At 40.6% G+C, this 18,205-nt stretch overlaps 2 protein-coding genes and 1 pseudogene across 2 annotated transcripts in view; 2 read left to right on the top strand and 1 right to left on the bottom strand.

Annotated features, from left to right (window-relative positions):
• The window catches only part of PDE6H (phosphodiesterase 6H), a 161,859-nt gene that overhangs the window by 83,053 nt on the left and 60,601 nt on the right, over positions 1-18,205 (bottom strand). The gene's annotated exons all lie outside the window — the stretch shown is intronic.
• Positions 4,552-4,962, top strand: LOC131767134 (mitochondrial intermembrane space import and assembly protein 40 pseudogene; annotated as a pseudogene).
• On the top strand, positions 14,206-17,776 carry MGP (matrix Gla protein). Its single transcript, XM_059082240.2, has 4 exons — positions 14,206-14,709; positions 16,155-16,187; positions 16,917-16,992; positions 17,400-17,776. The coding sequence occupies exons 1-4, from the start codon at positions 14,649-14,651 to the stop codon at positions 17,539-17,541; spliced, it is 312 nt and encodes a 103-aa protein (XP_058938223.1). The 5' UTR covers positions 14,206-14,648; the 3' UTR covers positions 17,542-17,776.

Here is an 18,205-nt window from a genome sequence, read left to right as displayed (position 1 = left end):
TGTTCTGCACTCTACTCTCCCTACTACTAGCCTGGAAATTTTTCCTTTCTGTCCTCTTCCAACTTTTTCTGAATTTCATCCCATTTCCAGAGTTTGCAGTGACTAGATGATGAAACAAAGGAGAGGAATTGTAGAGTTTCAGACCTCTGCCGTGAGATTTTTCTCCACTGACCAAAGCCTGGCTAAAAAGATTGCTTTTTTTCGTCCCAAGGATTTCAAAGCATATCAACGTCCAACTTGAATGAATGAAGTTATTTGACAGCACTAGGAAATGACAGCAGAGAGGGCCAACCTGGAGGTGGTGATTTGAGTGAAATTTTTGCAAGGCATCTTGCTAGTGGTTTTCAAGCTCAGGCGTGGACACCCAAACACCAGTCATCCTTGGAAGGACCACTTTCAAAATAGCATTAAGAACACAGTGTTCCTTCAAACCCTGGATTATATAATTATTTCTCTATCTTGTTTATCTATTCCAAGGATGAAATAATCTAGACGCACACAATTAGAGCAGTCTATTTCAACACATGTTTAGAAAGAGAATGAAACGATTTTTTCAAAAGTCACATAGGCATTGCATGGCAGTGTCAGAACTAAATTGAGCTCCTCCAGCTTCCAATTTCGTTCCCCTTGGACGAGACCTTGCTGATTCAATCACTCCCACTTTTCGTCTACTCTCCTCTGCTTTGGTCATTCTTAACAATCTATTCCTTGACTATTGGCGGAAAACCAAACTAACACTAAACCAATGGAGTTAAACCTATCTTTTTGGAAATAACATTGCGTGTGTGTGTGTGTGTGTGTGTGTGTGTGTGTGTGTGTGTGTGTGTGTACTCCATGACATTACATGCCAGTGATTAATGGAGGTGCTCTACATATGTTGTCCTATTTAATCCATCCAACAGTCCTGTGCGTCAAGTCTCATAATCCCTAACTGTGTCACTGAAAAATGTGAGGCTCAGGAAATTAAGTAACTTGTTGAACGTCACACAATAACATTCCATTGCATATATATACCACGTTCCCTTTATCCAGTCCTCTTTTGATAGACATTTAGGTCATTTCCTAAAGTCACACCCCTCAGCTGGAAGAGTTACTTACCTTCCGTGGGACCTTTCTTCAGAATCCAGTCCAGCTCATAGGATGATTGTTCGTCTGAGGAACTATCAGAAGTACGGAGGGAAAACCAAGATGGAATAAAGACGGGGGAGTGTCACTCCTTCCAATTTTTTGTTTGTTTGTTTTGTTTGAGAAAACAATAAAAGACCAGTTGAAAAAGATACAGGCTGGAGTACAGAAGAAGTTTGGTAGATTTGAGTTATTCAGTAGCTATTCAGCTACTGAGCAGACTTTCTTCTTCTCAATCTATTGCCTAAAGTTAAAATCATTTTAAGAATAATTTAAATTTCCACTTAAATGGAGTACCTTTGGATTAGACAGAGGTCCATCCAGATATCTGCCTCTGACTGAGGGAGGTCAAAGAGGAACATGTTCTCATTTCTCATGTCAACTTTAAAAGTGGCTAACTATTTTGAACTTCTGTTAATAACTAATGATATCATTATTGTGTTTTACTTCAGTTTTTCTTCAATCATTTGCTGTTGTTTAAAGCTGCTGTTCTATCTTCCCTAAAACTACTCTCTATAAATTAAAGCTGTGCTCTCAAGTTCTTGTGTACTGTGATTTGGTGAACAAAGCTATCATCCTGTCCTTTCCCTTCACATCTTTACAAATGCTTAACTCGTGCTCTGCTTCCGTCTTACTCAGAGACACCATTTCATCCTTCTCATATTCTATTTTATCAGTCCTACCTTCAAGCCTCCTGTTTCTGCCAGCCACCAATATCTCCTCCAGTTCCTACAAGTTACTTGGCTCCATTTCTTGCAGTTGTAAATTTCCTGAATGTAGGAAGGGATATTTTTATGTTGATGAGTTGGAGTAATGAAAGGTGAATACAAGGATGTGGCAGAGTGTGGGAAGGCAGTAGAATAGATCTAAAAGGCCCCTTGCCTTCCAGGTGAGGCCGTGGTACCATGGGAGAAATTCCCCAGACTTTAACTTCACACCTCTCTCAGAGGAAACATCCAGAGTCTGATGAGAAAAAGGCCAGCCTTTCCCAACTTCATCTCTCGCCAAGGTAAGAGACGCAGAACCTGTTCTCTATTTTGCTTTGAGTTGAAGGAGCATCTTGTAAATTGAGCCCAGATTTCCAGTTTTGCCTGGGGTCTAAGTAACTGTAGAAGTTGGCTTTGTAGACACCGTGGAGCCTGTATTCTTTTACCAAACCAGATGACAGTCAGCAAACATGAGTGTTCATAGACTGGGATGAGACTTGGTGATTCCTGAAGTGAGATGAAAGGTTTTAGGAAGCAACATATTTGAGTTGGAGCTTGTTTGGACAATTCAGTGTGCAGAGTGCTGAATAAAGAAATGAGGGACTTAGGTTCCGATACCCAATGCATCCCTTTCTCTGATTTTATAAGTCATTTAACTATCTGGGATTAAGTGGCAATATGAAAATCCTTAATTTCTATTGTCGTATTTTAAAGGACATGGAATAAATGATTGTGTTAAGTATGTATATCTTTGTATAATTTTATCTTTAGCTCTGAAACTGGGAACTCAAGGATCCCTGTAGACACAATCACAGAATTATTTAAGTAAGTATCAGAACATTAGGGAAAACTGTGTGATTGTATCAGTGGTTAAAATCATATTCTTCTAAATCAAACAGCCCTGTGTTTGAATCCCATCTTTGCCACTTAATTGCTGTGTGACCTTGGATTAAATATGTAACTTCTGGGGCTTCCCTGGTGGCGCAGTGGTTGAGAATCTGCCTGGCAATGCAGGCGACACGGGTTCGAGCCCTGGTTTGGGAAGATCCCACATGCCGTGGAGCAACTGGGCCCGTGAGCCACAATTACTGAGCCTGCACGTCTGGAGCCCGTGCTCTGCAACAAGAGAGGCCACGACAGTGAGAGGCCCATGCACCGCGATGAAGAGGGGCTCCCGCTCGCCACAACTGGAGAAAGCCCTCGCACGGCAACGAAGACCCAACACATTCAAAAAGAAAGAAAGAAGGAAAGGAAGGAAGAAAGAAAGAAGCTTTCATTTTTAAAAAAAGTAACTTCTTTGAGGCTTAAGTTTCTCATATATAATATGTGAATAATTATACTCAGTATGCAGGATTATTATGAGAAGTAAAGAACACAGTGAATAGGGCTTCCCTGGTGGCGCAGTGGTTGAGAGTCCGCCTGCCGATGCTGGGGACGCGGGTTCGTGCCCCGGTCCGGGAAGATCCCACGTGCCGCGGAGCGGCTGGGCCCGTGAGCCATGGCCGCTGAGCCTGCGCGTCCGGAGCCTGTGCTCCGCAACGGGAGAGGCCAAAACAGTGAGAGGCCCGCATACCGCAAAAAAAAAAAAAAAAAAAAAAAAAAAAAGAACACAGTGAATAAAAAGTGATTATCACAGTACTTAGTATGTAGCAAAGACAATGTATGATATATCAATATTACTTGGATAGTTGTATAATTTTATTTGATATCTGGTATCATATTTTTAAAAATGAAGCTTTTAATAGAAAAGAAAATGGTAGAGGAAATCATCTATACAGGAAGAATAGAAAAATTACAGCTGTTCCGAACAAAGAGTTCAGCTAACCTCCAGACTTCTTTGCCTTTCCCCAGAGCTTCGTGCCCAGGCTTCCCTAGATGTTTCCCCAAACTTGAGTTCAACAAAGATTGATTTTCATTTAGTTCAGCTAAGACAAATTAAGAAAAAGACAGGGATTTGATGGATGGGAAGCTATGTGGATTAATAAATCTGAGATGTAGAATCCATGCAAGGGGCTTCCCTTAAAAGAACAGAACTAAGAGGTCGGCACTGTCTCATGAAATTGGCTAGATGTTTCTCAATTCATTGCCTTTTGATGTCCTAGAAAGTGATTTCTGTTTTTTATCTTCAAAGATGCTGCTTCCTAACTCTTCTTTGCCTTTTTCCCTTTACTGGCAAGAGAAAGGGTTTTAGAGCTGCCAGTTAAAGAATAATATGAACTCATAAAACCAACATTTTGTAAATAAAGCTGAATCTCATGGAACCGAAAGAATAAAATCTAACAGGAGCCAAGACAATTTCTCAAAAAGACAACATGCCTAGCAGTCTGAAAACGACTTAGAGAAAGGATAAGAAAGGACAGAGAGAAGAAGATGTGGAATTGGTGGGGATATATATTAGCTTCATTATTGCTGTACCATTATTTTAGTCACAGAAATACTATAGAAAAGGGATAACTCTTTTGGTGTATTTTCCAGGACATACCGTTCTGAGAAGCGTCTCCCCACAGTAATTCCTGGCAGATCTGCCAACCTTCCCCCTCCTCCATTCTCTCTCTGAAGTCTGAGCTTCTCATCAGTGTTTTTTGCAATGTTCTGCAAACAAAAGTACTGCTGAGTGCCCATAAAAATGTCGCTCCAAAGCCACCCGCCCCGCAGCGGAGAGGTCACGGCGTGAGGCCACCTCCGCAAGCGCCGCGAGGTTGGGGCGCTGGGCTGCACCATGGCCTACAGCCAGCAGGAAGGGAAGGATCGAAGCATATTTGTAACCAAAGAAGATCATGAAACTCCAAGGAACGCGGAGTTGGTGGCCGACGACCCCAATGACCCGTTCGAGGACCACGCACTGATCCTGCCCCACGGAGACAACATCAGCTGGAACTGCCCGTGCCTTGGGGGGATGGCCAGCGGCCCGCCTGGGGAACACTTCAAGGCGGCCTTTTCCTGCTTCCACTGAAGCACAGAGGATGTCAAGGGGTCGGACTGTGTAGATCAGCTCCGCACCATGCAGGAGTGCATGCAGAAGTACCCGGACCTCTATCCCCAGGAGGAAGAGGAGAAGCCAGCGGATCGATTAGAGGAAAAGGCTGCCTCTGAGGCCACTGTAACCAAAGAAGAGGAGGGGTCCAGCTAATGAGGGCCCGGGGCGCTGGGCTCCGGCCTCCTTCAGAGCGTGTGAACCTCTCCAAGAAAGCGTCTCTCCCTTTGTTGTTCTGTGCACTGTAAGGTACAAAATAACTTATTGTGCTGATCAGGGGTCTTGGCCCCTTGATATATATACACTGAAAAATGGGTTGTATGAATGTGTGTCTCACATGAACCTATCAGCGAATGTAGCTGCTGCTTTTGAATTCTCGTCTCAGATTGTCCTGAACTTCGCTGCTTTGAAATGACGTGCTGAATAATCTCAGCAAACAATAATCATTATCTGGGAGCGTCTCTTGTGAGTGAGCGGACTTATTCTGATTCATTGTATCCCTTTTAGTAGATTTGATACCCAGTTGGAAAGTGAACTAGAAACAAAACATCTTTCTTTAAAAATACTGGAGTCGGGCCATTCCTTGTAGAAGAGGCAGGATGATCCGACCTTGAGTATTTGAGGAAGCACTATGCTTCATTTCTGATATATTCTGGTTTCCAGTTTGCCTTGAGCTCCAGGTTTTCTACGTTTGGAAAACAGAGCTTTGGACCCTCTTAGTGACTCCTTTGTAAGTGAAGAGAAAGGCTGTTTTTTTCTGTTCTTGTTATTCCGAAAGCCCAGGTTTGGGGTCTGCGTTCACACTGGCTCTGTCTCAGCCTGTTCAGATGCAGTGTTCTTGAGAGGTGGGGACCTAATCATTACCAAAGTAGCACCCAAGAGAGGAAACGGTGTCAATTAAAAGGAAAACGTGATTTTTACCTGAAAAAAAAAAAGTCAGTCCAATGAGAAAACACATCACTTGGTCTTCTCTAGGGCCAGCTGGCTGCCTAAACAAATGTCTATAGAGGAAGGGCCACTGATTAAATTTGTGATCTGAGAACACACTTTATTCGTGAGAGTAGGATCCATATCTGCATTTTTCTCCACTATATTTCCAGCTTAGTGTTGGCACATAGTAAATGCTCAATAAATTTGTAAGACGGATTGATGGATGATGGATGACCTCAAACATGAGGCTACTTCTGGCTCTGAAAGGTGTGACCATGCTTGGCTTTTCCTCCTGAGACAGTTGGAATAGGAGATCTTGTATTTCTCTACAGCTTCTGTTGCCTGGGTTATACTATACTGCTCATCTCGCATGAGGAAATTCCTGTACAAGCTAAAAAAAACCCTGGTAATCATATCACTGTCTCTCTCATATCTTTGTTGTCACTTCTGGGGGTGTCTTCAAATATTCTCTTCATGAAAGAATACTTTTCTTGGACTTCCCTGGTGGCACGTGGTTAAGAATCTGCCTGCCAACGCAGGGGACATGGGTTCGAGCCCTGGTCTGGGCAGATCCCACATGCCACAGAGCAACTAAGACTGTGAGCCACAACTACTGAGCCCGTGTGCCACAACTGCTGAAGCTCGAGCGCCTAGACCCTTGTGCTCCACAACAAGAGAAGTCACCCAATGAGAAGCCCATGCACCTCAATGAAGAGCAGCGTCCTCTCACCACAACTAAAGAAAGCCTGAGCACAACAATGAAGAGCCAACACAGCCAAAAGTTAATTAATTAATTAATTTTTTAAAAAGAATACTTTTCGTGAGTAGTAAGGGGGAAATATCTATATAAGTGTTTTTCATAATTACCTAAAATCCAAATGTAAGTTAAAGCTTCATGTGGTCTAGTCTTTACAAGATATACAAATTTTAAAAATACAAACTAGCAGGCAACATTAATTAAAAACGATTTCAAAATTTTTTGGCTATTCTCAAACAATCTTTTACTATCTAAAACAATACAATTCATAACTAAAGCCATTCTGACTTGTCTTTTCCCATGTCTTATTCTCAACGTCTCACATCCTACAGCTGCCTGAAAGCTTTTCTGTCCACAGCTCAAATCTCTACCTAAAACTCCCCCATCCAACAAAACAACTCTACAAAGCTCTTCCCATTTCTCTCCCTCCACTTTTTATCTACCACCATTTTCTCTCTCTCTCTTCTCTCTGATGAGTTGATCTTGGCCTTTTTTTTTTTTCTTTTTTTGCCGTACGCGGGCCTCTCACTGTTGTGGCCTCTCCCGTTGTGGAGCACAGGCTCTGGACATGCAGGCTCAGTGGCCATGGCTCACGGGCCCAGCCGTTCAGTGGCATGTGGGATCTTCCCGGACCGGGGCACAAACCCGTGTCCCCTGCGTCGGCAGGTGGACTCTCAACCACTGAGCCACCAGGGAAGCCCGATCTTGGCCTTTTTTGATACAAAGGCCCCATCGAGGGATTCCCTGCTGGTGCAGGGGTTAGGAATCCACCTGCCAATGCACGGGACACGGGACCATGAGCGCTGGTCCAGGAAGATCTAACATGTCACAGAGCAACTAAGCCCACATGCCACAACTACTGAGCCTGAGCTCTAGAGTCCATGTGCCACAACTACTGAACCCCATGTGTCTAGGGTCCATGCTCCGCAACAAGAGAAGACACTGCAATGAGAAGCCCATGCACGAAAAGGAAGAGTAGTCCCTCCTCAATGCAACTAAAGAAAGCCCACATGCAGCAATGAAGACCCGCTGCAGCCAAAGAAAACAGGACCTGTTGGGTTAGTTCAACTCCTCTTCATAAGAATACATGGCTGGAGAGAGTCTGAGGGAAGTCCAAATCATATACAGTTTGACAAAACATGCAGTGTGGCTGACAGGGTCTTGGTGCTCCAGCCGGGTGCCAGGCCTGAGCCTTGTAAGTGGGAGAGCCAAGTTGAAGACACTGGTCCACCAGAGACCTCCCAGCCCCTTGTAATATAAAACAGCAAAAGCTCTCCCAGAGATCTCCATCTCAATGCTAAGACCCAGCTCCACTCAATGACCAGCAAGTTCCAGTGCTAGACACCCCATGCCAAGCAACTAGCGAGACAGGAACACAATCCCAGCCATTAGCAGAGAGGCTGCCTAAAATCATAATAGTTCACAGACACCCCAAAACACAGCACCGAATGAGGTCCTGCCCACCAGAAAGATAAGATCCAGCCTCATCCACCAGAACACAAGCACAGGTCTCCTCCACCAGGAAGCCTACACAACCCACTGAACCAACCTTACCCACTGGGGGCAGACACCAAAAACAACAGGAAGTATGAATGTGCAGCCTGTGAAAAAGAGACCACATATGCAGTAAGTTAAGCAAAATGAGAAGACAGAGGAATACACAGCAGATGAAGGAGGAAAGTAAAAACCCACCAGACCAAACAAATGAAGAGGTAATAGGCAGTCTACCTGAAAAAGAATTCAGAGTAATGATAGTAAAGATGATCCAAAATCTTGGAAATAGAATGGAGAAAATACAAGAAATGTTTAACAAGGACCTAGGAGAACTAAAGAGCAAACAAACAATTATGAAAAACACAATAAATGAAATTTAAAATTCTCTAGAAGGAATCAATAGCAGAATAACTGAGGCAGAAGAACGGATAAGTGAGCTGGAAGAAAAAATGGTAGAAATAACTGCCAGGGAGCAGAATAAAGAAAAAAGAATGAAAAGAATTGAGGACAGTCAGAGAGACCTCTGGGACAACATTAAACACACTAACATTTGAATTGTAGGGGTCCCAGAAGAAGAATAGAAAAAGAAAGGGACTGAGAAAATATTTGAGGAGATTATACTTGAAAACTTCCCTAATATAGGAAAGGAAATAGTCAATCAACTCCAGAAAACACAGAGAGTCCAATACAGGGTAAATCCAAGGAGAAACATGCCAAGACACATATTAATCAAACTATCAAAAATTAAATACAAAGAAAAAATATTAAAAGCAGCAAGGGAAAAGCAACAAATAATATTAGTGGGAATCCCCATAAGCTTAACAGCTGATCTCTCAGCTGAAACTCTGCAAACCAGAAGGGAGTGGCAGGACATATTTAAAGTGATGAAAGGGAAAAACCTACAACTAAGGGTACTCTACCCAGCAAGGATCTCATTCAGATTCAACAGAGAAATTAAAACCTTTACAGACAAGCAAAAACTAAGAGAACTCAGCACCACCAAACCAGCTTTACAACAAATGTTAAAGGAACTTCTCTAGGCAGGAAACACAAGAGAAGGAAAAGAACTACAATGGCAAACTCAAAACAATTAAGATAATAGTAATAGGAACATACATATCAATAATTACATTAAATGTAAATAGATTAAACGCTCCAACCAAAAGATATAGAATGGCTGAATGGATACAAAAACAAGACCCGTATATATGCTGTCCCCACATCAGACCTAAGGACACATACAGACTGAAAGTGAGGGGATGGAAAAAGTTATTCCATGCAAATGGAAATCAAAAGAAAACTGAAGTAGCAATTCTCATATCAGACAAAACAGACTTTAAAATAAAGACTATTATAAGAGACAAAGAAGGACACTACATAATGATCAAGGGATCAACCGAAGAAGAAGATATAACAATTGTAAATATTTATACACCCAACATGAGGCACCTCAATACATACGGCAAATGCTAAGAGCCGTAAAAGGGGAAATTGACAGTAACACAATCATAGTTGGGGACTTTAACACCCCACTTTCACCAATGGACAGATCATCCAAAATGAAAATAAATAAGGAAACACAAGCTTTAAATGATACATTAAACAAGACAGACATTTACTGATATTTATAGGACATTCCATCCAAAAGCAGCAGATTACAGTTTCTTCTCAAGTGCTCATGGAATATTCTCCAGGATAGATCATATCTTGGGTCACAAATCAAGCCTTGGTAAATTTAAGAAAATTGAAATCATATCAAGTATTTTCCAACCACAATGCTATGAGACCAGATATCAATGACAAGAAAAAAATCTGTAAAAAATACAAACATATGGAGGCTAAACAATACAGTACTAAATAACCAATAGATCACTGAAGAAATCAAAGAGGAAATCAAAAAAATACCTAGAAACAAATCACAATGAAAACACAACCCAAAACCTATGGGATACAGCAAAAGCAGTTCTAAGAGGGAAGTTTATAGCAATACAATCCTACCTCAAGAAATAAGAAACATCTCAAATAAACAACCTAACCATACATCTAAAGCAATTAGAGAAAGAAGAACAACAAAAAAACCCAAGGTTAGCAGAAGGAAAGAAATCATAAAGATCAGATCAGAAATAAATGAAAAAGAAATGAAGGAAAAGATAGCAAATATCAATAAAACTAAACGCTGTTTCTTTGAGAAGATAAACAAAATTGATAAACCATTAGCCAGACTCATCAAGAAAAAAAAGGGAGAAGACTCAAATCAGTAGAATTAGAAATGAAAAAGAAGTAACAACTGACACTGCAGAAATACAAAGGATCATAAGAGATTACTACAAGCAACTATATGCCAATAAAATGGACAACCTGGAAGAAATGGACAAATTCCTAGAAAAGCACCACCTTCCGAGACTGAACCAGGAAGAAATAGAGAATATAAACAGACCAATCACAAGCACTGAAATTGAAACAGTGATTAAAAATCTCTCAACAAACAAAAGCCCAGGACCAGGTGGTTTCACAGGCAAATTCTATCAAACATTTAGAGAAGAGCTAACACCTATCCTTATCAAACTCTTCCAAAATATAGCAGAGGGAGGAACACTCCCAAACTCATTCTACGAGGCCACCATCACCCTGATACCAAAACCAGACAAAGATGTCACAAAAAAAAGAAAAATACAGGGCAATACCACTGATGAACATAGGTGCAAAAATCCTCCACAAAATACTAGCAAACAGAATCCAACAGCACATTAAACAGATCATACACCATGATCAAGTGGGGTTTATCCCAGGAATGCAAGGATTCTTCAGTATACACAAATCAATCAATGTGATAAACCATATTTAAAAATTGAAGGATAAAAACCATATGGTTATCTCAATAGATGCAAAAAACTTTCAACGAAAGTCAACATCTATTTATGATAAAAACCCTCCAGAAAGTAGGCATAGAGGGAACTTATCTCAACATAATAAAGGCCATATATGACAAACCAGCAGCCAACATCATTCTCAATGGTGAAAAACTGAAACCATTTCCACTAAGATCAGGAAAAAGACAAGGTTGCCCACTCTCACCACTATTATTCAACATAGTTTTGGAAGTTTTAGCCACAGCAATCAGAGAAGAAAAAGAAATAAAAGGAATCCAAATCGGAAAAGAAGTAAAACTGTCACTGTTTGCAGGTGACATGACATGATACATAGAGAATCCTAAAGACGCTACCAGAAAACTACTGGAGGTAATCAATGAATTTGGTAAAGTAGCAGGATACAAAATTAATGCACAGAAGTCTCTTGCATTCCTATACACTAATGATGAAAAATCTGAAAGAGAAATTAGGGAAGCACTCCCATTTACCATTACAACAAAAAGAATAAAATACCTAGAAATAAACCTACCTAGGGAGACAAAAGACCTGTATGCAGAAAACTATAAGACACTGATGAAAGAAATTAAAGATGATACAAACAGATGGAGAGATATACCATGTTCTTGGACTGTAAGAATCAACATTGTGAAAATGAGTATACTACCCAAAGCAATCTACAGATTCAGTGCAATCCTTATCAAATTACCAATGGCATTTTTCATGGAACTAGAACAAAAGAAATTCACAACTTGTATGGAAACACAAAAGACCCCGAATAGCCAAAGCAATCTTGAGAACGAAAAATGGAGCTGGAGGAATCAGGCTCCCTGACTTCAGACTATACTACAAAGCTACAGTAATCAAGAAATATGGTACTGGCACAAAAAACAGAAAAAATTGATCAATGGAACAAGATAGAAAGCCCAGAGATAAACCCATGCACATATGGTCCCCTTATCTTTGATAAAGGAGGCAAGAATATACAATGGAGAAAAGACAGCCTCTTCAATAAGTGGTGCTGGGAAAACTGGACAGCTACATGTAAAAGAATGAAATTAGAACACTCCCTAGCACCATACACAAAAATAAACTCAGAATGGATTAAAAACCTAAATGTAAGGCCAGACACTTAGAGCAAAACATAGACAGAACACTCTATGACATAAGTCACAGCAGATCCTTTTTGACCCACCTCCTAGAGAAATGGAAATAAAAACAAAAATAAGCAAATGGGACCTAATGAAATTTAAAAGCTTTTGCACAGCAAAGGAAACCATAAACAAGACGAAAAGACAACCCTCAGAATGGGAGTTGCAAACGAAGCAACTGACAGAGGATTAATCTCCAAAATATACAAGCAGCTCATGCAGCTCAATATCAAAAAAACAAACAACCCAATCCAAAAATGGGCAGAAAACCTAAAAAGACATTTCTCCAAAGATATACAGATTGACAACAAACACATGAAAGAATGCTCAACATCATTAATCATTAGAGAAATTTAAATCAAAACTACAATGAGGTATCACCTCACACAGGTCGGAATGGCCATCATCAAAAAATCTACAAACAATAAATGCTGGAGAGGGTGTGGAGAAAACGGAACCCTCTTGTTGGTGGGAATGTAAATTGATACAGCCACTATGGAGAACAGTATGGAGGTTCCTTAAAATCTAAAAATAGAGCTGCCATACAACTCAGCAATCCCACTACTGGGCATATACACCGAGAAAACCATAATTCAAAAATAGTCATCTACCACAGTGTTCACTGCAGCTCTATTTACAACAGCCAGGACATGGAAGCAACCTAAGTGTCCATTGACAGATGAATGGATAAAGAAGATGTGGCACATATATACAGTGGAATATTACTCAGCCATAAGAAGAACCGAAATTGAGTTATTTGTAGTGAGGTGGATGGACCTAGAGAGTGTCATACAGAATGGAGTAGCCTACTCTTTTTAGGGTGAAACATTGGAATTAAACTTGTTTCAAGTTATAATGATTGGGCGTTAGTGATTAAGTTGAGTACATATAAAATGCTATATGAACCATGCCATGTAGTAAACTGGCTTTTGCAAATGTAATGATCTGGATGATTTATCTTGGAAAAAGGGCGCAGAAGCCAACATTGAGAGCAAATTCGTTATTTAAAGAGGAAAACAACTCCCAATCTTGTGAGTATAAATTGTGATGGTTGAATTTATCAAAGATGATCATACATTGTCTTCTTTCTGAGGTCTTTTTTAAGATTTTATCCCAAAGAATATATCTCAATATGAAAAAATCTGGAGGGAAAACCTGAATTTTATTGGTCCCTTAGAACTCAGTAATCCTTCAGACTACAACTGAGTTTTTCCATTGACAGGAAATCCTTTATTATTTATAAAAGCTCTTCACAGGTTGGGGTTTTGGAGGGTAAGTCCATCCCAATAAGACAAAAAGAATGAGGCATGAGGCTCCACCTAGTTGTTCATGACCGCTCTTAGAAATAAATCTTTTTTTATTGAAAAGTACACCCACCCACCCTCATCCCAGCCCTTTTGCTGAACCAGCCCAAGTTAGAGGTCCTGCAACGTTACCTCTTCTACAATCTGCTGCTCTGTGATGCAAGTCTATTTGTCTGCCAAGAAGACTCTTTGGTACCCAGGCAACAGAGACGCATCTGATAGAAAAGGTTTTCTGATTGTCCAAGAGGTTAAAAAAATAAAAGACCTCTGTCTACAAGACAACCAGAGACATCAAATTGTAATCTTCCTCCTAAAAGAAAAGAAACAGTGCCGCTGGTTCTGATGGCACAGTGGAGGTGTGTGTTTGTGAAAATCAGTGTTGGAGGATACAGGACAGCTAAAGAGCAAAGCAAATAGTAAGTAGTTCTTACCTACTTCCTTAGGGACTGTCTTGGTTGTCTCTAGGTCATCCGCACCACCTAGCAGGGTACCTTGCATCTCATCGGCCACTCACTAAAAGCATATTGAATTAGTTCATGATCAAGACAGTGCCTTCAGAAAATGCAAGATGGGTACCCTCAGATTCTTGCTGCACTTTAGATGAGTGATATCCAGCCTGAGAGAGCATCAGGGCACAGGTGTGAGCTCAACTCACAAAACTGGATGGGCAAGTTGTCACGGAGCCAATTGAGGAAACAGAACTCAGGGGGTCCCTGGCCATCTCTGTCCTGAGCACCTGGAAAAATGCATCAGGCTATATCATCAGGCGAACACCCAATTGGTTAGGATTAATAGTTTAGCCCTACTGGAAAAATAATTCTAAATTAGTGCCAGCATAGAAAGTGAAGTCCTTTCTCCCCCAGAACCTCTCATGCATCCATCAGGGGAGCAAACAGAACACTATGGCTCTGTTTATGGACCAAACCTGAAAGACCCAAAGTCAGAGCCAGGAGGGCAGACCAGAGAAGGAATTAGAAAGGCAAGCATGTGTTTGTGGCAACTCCCTTCTCCGTGGACCTGTGCCAGCTCTGACCCAGACATAGGGTGGCCACAACTTGTGTACCAGGGCAGCCGCTGCTGTAGCACAGTTGGGTCCAGAAGTGAGGGAAAACTGCTCACCCGGAGTAGATAATATCTGTAAGGAATGAATATTTGGGAAAAGTCCCAGTGCTAGCTGAGTGCCAACCAGTCCCCACCTTCTCCGGCCCCCTCCCACTGGTTCCTCCCCTTTCAGCGGCTCTGATTTTTATAAAAACTCCACAGCCTTTCACCAGCAGCCTGTAGGAGCCTCTCCCTCCACAGCTGCTGCACAAGACAGTGAGAGTGACCCGGAGACACCATGAAGAGTCTGTTCATCCTCTCCACCCTGGCTGCCTTGGCTGTGGCAGCTCTGTGTTATGGTGAGAACTTTCTCCTGCCATTTCTTTGTTGTTTTCTTTTCTGCCTCTGACTTCAGTTTACATGGATTTTTCCTCTCCCTCCTCCTCTTCTTCCCCTTTTCTCTATTATAATCTTAGAGGACTATGAATTTAACATTTCCCAAGACCTCTGAACACTGATCTGTTCCATCAAGTCTTTTTTATATCCTCAATATCCAGACTATTGTAAGTAACTTAGCAGGCAAGTTCTTTCCATGGTAAGTCACTCTACACTTGGAAATGCTGCTGTTTCAGAAAGAAGATATCAACTTCCCAGCCCCTAAGCTCTCATTTTTTTAAGGATGTTTGTTTAGACTTTGATAACAGTTGGTTAAGGGTATTGGTTGAATCACTTTTAAGAGAATTCAGTTTTCACATGAAGTTTTATGTATAGCTCTCTCTAAGAGCAAGACAGTCTCACGAACTTCCGATATTTCTTCAGTGGATGAATTTTAAAATAAAGTTTTACATTTAAAGAACCTCAGAGAAAAATCGATTTCTTAGTTTCTATTGTTAAAAGACAAATTTTGCTTGGTTTCTATGTGTTGTTAAATATATCTGTGTCTGTTCAAACCTAATGAAAGGAAATCTGAAGCAAAATTATTTTTAGATCATTCAGTCTTATGCTTCAATTGTCTGGATATTCCAGATATTCTTGAGCTAAATTATATTGATAACCATCTGTATTTTGCTTCTAACTCTTGAAATTATTCACCACTTTTCTGTATCAGAAGATTTGGTTTTCTCACCTTCTTTTTAACTTTTTAAGCATATTCACTTGCTTATAAACACGAGCTTCTTACTGCCAAATTTACCTGCTGTGCCCAGGAGAGTGGTAGAAAGAAGACAACTGTTGCTTTGGCATCATCTAAGTTCTTTCTCTGAACTGGCATTGTGCCCAGTGTGAGATGTCAGCTGAAGCCAGTGGTTTCTGTGGCTGTCAATTTAACACAGGTTCTTAAGAGGCTTTGAGAACCTCTTAGAAACTTCTCTTGGGAAAGCCAAGCTGAGCCATCTGCCCAGCCTGCCTGGAGAAACTTGCCTGTTTTCTAGGCCCTTTGTCCCTTCCTTGGCCCTGTTCTCAGACAGGTCCCAAAGTAATCAAGGAAGGCTCTCTGGAGCCTGTGTGCAGCACTTAAATTGTCTTATTTCTCAAGACTAAAGACTTCATAGCCCTTGGGAAATTTTAGGCAATATCACAGGCACTAGCTCCTTCAACACAGGAAAAACTAGAGAAGAGATATACCAGCAAGGACAGAGCTAGAGAAACAATTCATAAATCCTAAATGCCTGAAATTTGTGACAACCACACTGTTAAATATATTTCTCCCATCTTTTTGGCTCTTTCCTCCCCTTCCTTCCCTATATTTAGACTGTTGTGGTGTGTGAAAGGTAACAATAAAATGGGTCTTTTTTTTAAATTCCAGAATCTTATGAAAGCATGGAATCCTATGAAATCAGTAAGTGAATATTTGACTTCCTTATTGAAATCTCATGTATTGAAGAATCTCTCCCAATTCTTAAATAGACAAAAAGGTAATATATTTAACAGGGAGGGAAAAGAGGGTCTCTTTTGGAAAACTAAAGTAAATTTTAAAATTCAACTATAAAAATCACCAGATGAGCAATTTTTTAAGTTTGAAATCGTGTAAGATGGCAAGTATGCTTTCAACATACTTAGGAGCCATAAAATCTCATTTGGAAATTTTAAGTCGGTACCACATCAAGCACATAGATGGAAAACAAGGAGTAATGACAAAGTACAGAATTGGAGGCCAAGTCTGCTGGGAGACCACAGGCATCAGCAGTAGGAAGCTATCAAATATCAACTTATAAAGACTGAGTATAGGAATAAATAGCATATCACTCTCATCTTTAATTTGATCATTATTTTTATGATGTTTAACTGTTCATTTACTGGAAATCTAAAATTATGCTTAACAAGGCCTCAGGACAGAGAGAATTTCTCCTCACAGGAATAAAAAACACAGTGAATAGGAATACCAAAATCAGGTATTTGATCAGGCGGTTTATGAAATCTGCTTTATCTACCCATTTATTTTCACAGATCTCTAGTTACAAGAAATGCATGAATGAATGAGCTTTCAAATATGTTTTTGTCAGAGAATATTCATGGAAATATTTTCAACAACTGTTTCCCTAAAACTGCACTTATTTTCTGTTTTAAGATCCCTTCATTAACAGGAGAAATGCTAATATTTTTATATCCCCGCAACAGAGATGGAGGGTGAAAGCCCAAGAGAGGTAGGTGACAAAACTTGATGGGGGAGGTCAGCTTTCCCAGATCTGAATGCAGTGAGAAATGGGTTTTTTTCCATCATATATATTATTTTTAATTATATTCCCAAATCAAAGAATTTAAAAACAGTGTACAGAAAACAACTGAATTTCTAGAAGACTATTTTGTGAAAGGCCCAGAAAGGAGAGGGAGGGAGGAGGAAAAGGAGGACAGAAAGAAAATTTCTATTTTCATTAAAAAAGAAAATCCCTGTTCCACCTTTCCTCCCTGTTCTACAAGTATCTCTTCATATTGGGGGATGCATGAGATCTCTCTACGATATTTTCTTATCCTTTTTTTTTCTTTTCCTTTTTCTCATTTCTCCACTTTCTTTCTGCCTCTCAATTTGGGTCTCTTTTCTTTCACTTTCTAGAATCCGAGAACACAGCAAACCTGCATATGAGATCAACAGGGAAGCTTGTGATGACTTCAAACTTTGCGAACGCTATGCCATGATTTATGGATACAATGCTGCCTACCAACGTTATTTCCGGCAGCGCCCAGGGGCGAAATGAGATTGGAAAAAGTTTCTTTCCAGAGCCTGGTGCCTGGTTTTGTATTCCCTTGCAGTAGCATCACTGAACTATATAGACACATATGAATTGCTTAATTGTTCCTTAAATGTTCTTGTCTGGCTGCACTCCTCTTTCCTGCCCCCAGTTGAAAAGTAATGAAAGTGCAGTGGAGTGAAGGTCAAAGGGAAGTTAAGATGTGTGATTATTCCATAATAAACTTCTGGTTGGATACTTACATTCTGTGAGTCTGATTTCTTCTGGGGAAATTGCTGAAATAGTTCAATAAAGGTCCACCTAGCCCAGAACAGTAGATTCTGCTAATCGTGTTCTAATGTTGATTAGAAGCATATGTGCATAGGAAGAACAAGTCTTAGAAGACACTCACTCACCCATAACTTGTCTAGACTCTCTCTACCTTGAGATCAGTGAATCTCTGCTTCCTATTATATGTTTTCCAGGATTTTCAAACATCATAGATGATCAGTCATATGATTTTCCTGCTCCCAAACTCTTTTCCTTGGCCACTGTGCAGCATGTGGGATCTTAGCTCCTCCACCAGGGATTGAACCCGCGCCCCTTGCATTGGAAGTGCACAGTCTTAACCACTGGACCGCCAGGGAAGTCCCCTGCTCCCAAACTCTAAATGACTCCTAAATTCCTTCCA

The sequence above is a fragment of the Kogia breviceps genome, chromosome 12 (assembly GCF_026419965.1).
Source record: "Kogia breviceps isolate mKogBre1 chromosome 12, mKogBre1 haplotype 1, whole genome shotgun sequence".
Taxonomy (NCBI): Eukaryota; Metazoa; Chordata; class Mammalia; order Artiodactyla; family Physeteridae; genus Kogia; species Kogia breviceps.
The sequence above is the reverse complement of the archived record's forward strand: the minus strand, read 5'-3'. Positions and strand labels throughout refer to the sequence as shown.